This window comes from Octodon degus, unplaced genomic scaffold, assembly GCF_000260255.1.
Source record: "Octodon degus isolate 3935 unplaced genomic scaffold, OctDeg1.0 scaffold00031, whole genome shotgun sequence".
Classification (NCBI taxonomy): Eukaryota; Metazoa; Chordata; class Mammalia; order Rodentia; family Octodontidae; genus Octodon; species Octodon degus.
This window is the reverse complement of record NW_004524607.1, coordinates 13,110,014-13,115,413: the sequence shown is the minus strand read 5'-3', so window position 1 is coordinate 13,115,413 and position 5,400 is coordinate 13,110,014. Positions and strand designations below refer to the sequence as shown.

The 5,400-nt window shown below is 40.5% G+C and overlaps 1 protein-coding gene across 2 annotated transcripts in view; it reads right to left on the bottom strand.

The window, feature by feature from the left end:
* Nucleotides 1–5,400, bottom strand: part of Rnf216 (ring finger protein 216) — a 170,848-nt gene that overhangs the window by 116,596 nt on the left and 48,852 nt on the right. For both annotated transcript variants that reach the window (XM_004629597.3, XM_004629598.3), the window contains exon 8: nt 333–447. In XM_004629597.3, the coding sequence (XP_004629654.1) occupies nt 333–447 (115 nt within the window). The remainder of the gene's footprint in view (nt 1–332; nt 448–5,400) is intronic.

Here is a 5,400-nt window from a genome sequence, read left to right as displayed (position 1 = left end):
GCAGTACCAGGGATCGAACTTATGCTTGCAAGACAGGTGTTTATGCCAGTGAGCTATCTCCCTGGTCCCGTTCTCTTTTTTAACACTACACAAAATTTCCCCACCAGGATGTACACAAAGGAGGGAGAAGGGGGCCAGCAAAAGCAGCCACTTTCTAGAAACTGTCCCTGTCATTCACTCCTTGGCTGGGCCAGGGTTGCCTATAAAGCAAGTAACACAACTTCCTTCAGCGCTGGGGAAGGGCATGCGAGGGGTGAGGGGGTGGGGATGGGGGGCAGTGGCAGTGGTGGGGGTGAAGCTTGGCATGTGGCCCCGCACTCTGTTGACATTACCTTGTTCGAATTTGAAGTCTATGTAAGAATATTGATTCATTTCTTTTCTTTTTTTTCTTTTTCCACTGGCTTCTGGTGATAGCTCCTGCCATTTTTTAATGGCATCAGAAAAGGCCTACAAATTGAGAAAGGGAAAGATTATCACTGCAAATGGAAGACAAAAAAAACCAAAACTTAGAACGCCCCCCAGTTTCAAGCATAATGCTGGGTTCCTCCTTGTATAACTTACCAAATTCTGTTTTTTCTGGTTTCTTGAGACAAGGTTTCACTATATAGCACAGACTGGCCTGGAACTCAGGGCAATCCTCCTTAGTCGGCCTCCTGAGTGCTGGTGCTATACCTGGCTGCCTGACCATATTTTAAAGTTACACTTTTGTACTCAGCTGCAAAGCTAATAATATTTTTCAAGTTTTATCTAAAGGTATACGATCTACCTTTGAACTTAAGCATTTACAAGAATTCAAGAATGGAAGTCAGACAGGGTAGTAATCTGTGTTTCACAAAAGAGTAATTAAAACATAGGTGCCACTTGTCAGTAAGAAATCAGACTTGAGTGGAACTCAGAATTCCTCAATGGTGGTGACACAGGTAGAGACTCCTGAATAGCAGCCTAAAAGAGTCATTATTTTGTTTATTATTGCTTCTAACAGTAGGGGAAAGCCCCACCTAATATAAACATATAAACTGGTACTCATCAGGAAATTAGCTTTAAAAATGCGGTATACTTATTTATATCAAAGGAGTCTCCAAAATCTTACTGTAATAATTTTATCAGTAGCTTCCATTACTATTGAGGAACAGCCTAGTTAAGTAGAACAGACAATCAAATTATAGGAGGAGAATTTCTTCCCTCTGAGGACTGCTAGTCTACATACCACAGATCTTAGCTTTTATGCAAATCTTTCCTCTAGTGAAAACATCTTTCAGTCAAAACTCTGCTCAAATGATACTTCTTTCCTAGTGCTCTCATGGATTGATACACCTAATTTTTGAGTTCACATTATGCTGTTTTAATCATTTCTCTGCTACTCTCCTCCAACACACTTCAAGCTCTTTAGAAGGAAACTACTTGATGGTGTGCTTCTTTTGCAGTGCTGAGAGTGGAACTCTGAGCTTTGTGCATGCTGGGAGTGGAACCCAGGGCTTAGTGTGCACCAGTCTATTCTCCCACTGAGCCACAGTTGCAATAACCTCCAGAAACTTTAGGAAGGACTCAAAAAGCTCAAAGGACTCTAGGACGAAACAGGTGATCAAGAACAAATGTATATGGGGCTTGTGAGATGGCTCAGTGGTCTAAAGCACCTACTTAGAACAAGCTTAGCAAAGCACAGGGACCACGGTTCAATCCCCCAGCACCACATGCCAGCCCGCCCCGCCCCCTGGTGGGCTGAGCTGCACCCCCCCCCACAAATAAATAAATTAAAAAAAAAAAGAAGAACAAATGTATCTTCAGGTTTTTTTTTTTTTTTTTTTTTTTTTTTTTTTTTCGGTACCAGGATTGAACTCAGGACCTTGCGCTTGCCAGGCAAGCACTTATTGCACTGAGCTATCTCCCCGGCCCCATATCTTTAGTTGTTGTCCAGACTTTTCTCACACTCATAAATCAAACAGCAACTTAAGTGTTCTGAGAGCATACAGGGTGGTAAGACTTTCAGGACATATTTGGTACAGTATGGTACAGGCACAAAGACAGACATAAAAATCAGTGCAACAGAGCGAGGATGCAGAAATGACTCAAAGCACACTCCACTATTTGTTCTTTGACAAAAGGGTCAAAAACATACATTTGAGCAAACAGCTTCTTTAATAAATGACTATTCACACGCAGAAGATGGAACTTAGACTCATGTCTCTCACTATGTACTAAACTAAAATTAAAATGGATCAAAGAACTAAATGTTAAAAACCTGTTGGAAGATAAAATAGGCAGAATTATTGAAATATAGATGCAGACAAGGACTTACTGAACAGAACTGTGGTTGCATGGAAAAAGTACTAAGAAGCAACAGATAGGGTCATATAAAATTAAAAGGCTTCTGCACAGCAAAAGAAATAACAAACAGAATGAAAAGGAAACCTTTTTGGGAAACTAGAATGAGAAAACCTTTTGCCAGCTATTCCTCAGAGAGAGGACTAATACATAGAATATATGAAGAACTAAGAAAACTAGACTTTCTGAAATAAAATATAGAATCAAAAAATGGGCAAGTGAAATGAACAGACACTTCACAAAAATACAAATGGCTAATAAGTACATAAATATTTAATGTGGCTGGCCATTAGAGAAATGTAAATTAAAATAACACTGCGATTCTATCTTACTCCAGAAAGAATGGCAATCAAGAAACCAAATAAGTGCTAGCAAGGAAAAGAGAAATCTTATTTTATTTTATTTTTTTAATGTATTTAGTACAGGGTCTCACTGCATAGACTGGACTTGTAGAGATCTTCCTGTTATCAGCCTCCCAAGCACTGGGATTATAGGCGCATGCCATCATCCCCAGTCTTAGTCGCCCTCTCAGGGTGCCCCAGGGGTAGGGCTGGCAAAGCACACCAGGGATCAAATCCCAGTCCATGCACCTCCATGTGCCTGCCTAAGCAGGCACTTTAGTCTGCTGAGCTATCTGGCCGGGCCTAGAAATCTTTGACATTGTTTGGTATGTGAACTAGTGTAGCCAATGTGGAATTAGTGTGCAGACACCCTCCCCCCTAAAAAAAGACTGGAAATTCTGTTTTCTCAGTATCTTTGTCTTTACAGAAGCACAATTCATAATAGCTAAGTCTTGGAAGCGGCCTATATGTCCACTAACAGATGACCAGATAAAGAAAATGTATTTATTTATGTATAAACAACATATTATTCTGCCATAAAGTTATTTGTAGGGAAATGGATACACACTGAGGCTTTTTTTTTTTTTTTTTTTTTTTTTGCAGAACCGGGGATTGAACTCAGGCCCCTGTGCTTGCCAGGGAAGCGCTTATTCCACTGAGCCTTCTCCCCAGCCCTGGATACACAATGAGAACACGTTAAATAAATCAGACAGACAAACTTAAATCTTACATGGTTTCTCATATAAGAAATGCAAGCTATAGAGCAAAATAAAGGAGAAATAAGGGAAACTAGGGAAATAGATCTTCCCCAAATGGAAAGGAGACTGAGATTGGGGCAAGGGGAAGAAAATAGGGATTAAGATGTTTTTTGTTCATGTACCAATTCCACATAAAGAATGTAATCATTATGTAATACAAACATATACAGTAATAATAATAATAAAAAACCCTGTGACTATAGTCAAAGTTACGAAAAACAGGACTGGCCAAATAGCATAGTGGATTAAAGCGCCTGCAAGCAGGTGCAGGGGCCAGGGATTCCCGGACCTGCTGTGCCAGTCAGCCCCTGGGGCGCACTGAGACGGCGACTAAGGCTGGGTGTGGTGGCACATGCCTGTAATCCCAGCACTTGGGAGGCTGTAAACAGGAGAATCACTATGAGTCCAATCTAGTAGGATACCCTGAACACCTTGTCAACCCTTCCCTAAAATATAAAAAACAAACAAACAAAAAACCAGTTAAGAAAAACAGAAATGAGTATGTTGATGCCACAGAGGCTCTGGAGACTGGCAAAGGTTAGATCCAGAGATGGGCAGCCACCTATGCAGATCACATTCATCACGGGGAATTTGTATCTGTACATGATATATCTTAGTTCCTTTTTCTTTCCCATTCTCCTCCCCTCTCTCCTTCCTTATTTACAAAGCTTTGTTTCCATTTTATGCTTTTTTTTTTTTAACTTTTCCCTTCCATTCTCCAATCCCACAACTCTTTCCTTATGAACAATTACTTCCTGTTTCACAATAACTATTATATATTCTGGTTCTTATTTATACTTTCAGTTTCTCACACCAAAAATACAATGTGATAAAACATATGTGCCCGATTTATTTCACTTAAGAGTATGGTCTCAAGGTCCATCCATTTAGCTATAAATCTTTCAAGCATAGATTAAAAAAGATGGTGCTAATCCACTAGTATGAAGCCCTAAGAAAGGCCTTATACTGCACTTAGGATATTCCTGGTCCACAGACTTTGAGACAGGATCGACAAATTGACTGAGAGAGGCAGTCACATCTGGGGCAGAGAAATAATTTTCACCCCAGTGGGACACTTAGTCATGTGAGGGTATGCAAACCAAGCAGACAGTGGTAGGATTTGAGCACAGGGAAAAGCCAAGAGCAAGATCAAGGGAATTCCTGAGACAAAGTGAAGGCAAATCTCAGGGCGACAGTAGCATTCCACCTGTGGCAGGGTGGTGGTAGTGATGGTGTTATGGGGGGGGGGACGTGGGGGGATGAATAGAGGAATGAAATGACAGCTGCAGCAACTTGCAGAACTGTATTGGAGTCTTTCCAGATGCGGAAAGACAAACTACAAAGTCAAAACACAAAAACAAAACAGCAAACTACCAAAGCAAATGGAAAAATGGAGGCAACTTTTAAACTCTAAGATAAACAGAAAATTGAAGGACATAAATATAAATATAGTGCATTACTTGCCTAGCAGTGAACAGTGTCAAAGTTATAATATAGCAAACTCAAAACACAGATTTAGCCAAAAATGTACTGGAAAGATGAGGATGTGTGTGTAGTATGTGTTAAGATCTAGGTTCCCTCACTACCACAAGACAAAGCCTAAGCAGTTTTGAGTATAAGCATACATTCAAGAGTATAAGCATATACCCAAAAACTGAAGCAAATTTCAGAAGGAACAGTGAAGAGTTAGGAGCTTCCTTTGGGTGCAGAGGAAGACTGACAAAGGGGCAAATTACAAATAAGCATGTTAGCAATAGTTGATTTTTTAACTGTGGAAATGAGCTTATAACGCTGCCATAAATTTTACCTACTTCCTCTAGTTTAAATATTATTCACTGGGCCAAGGGTAGGGGTGTATGTCTGTCATCCCAACACTTGGGAGGCTGAGATAGGAGGATCACTGTGAGTCCAAGGCCAGCCTGGGCTCCAGAGTGAGTTCAAGCCCAGTCTGAACTGCACAATGAGACTATGACTCAAAA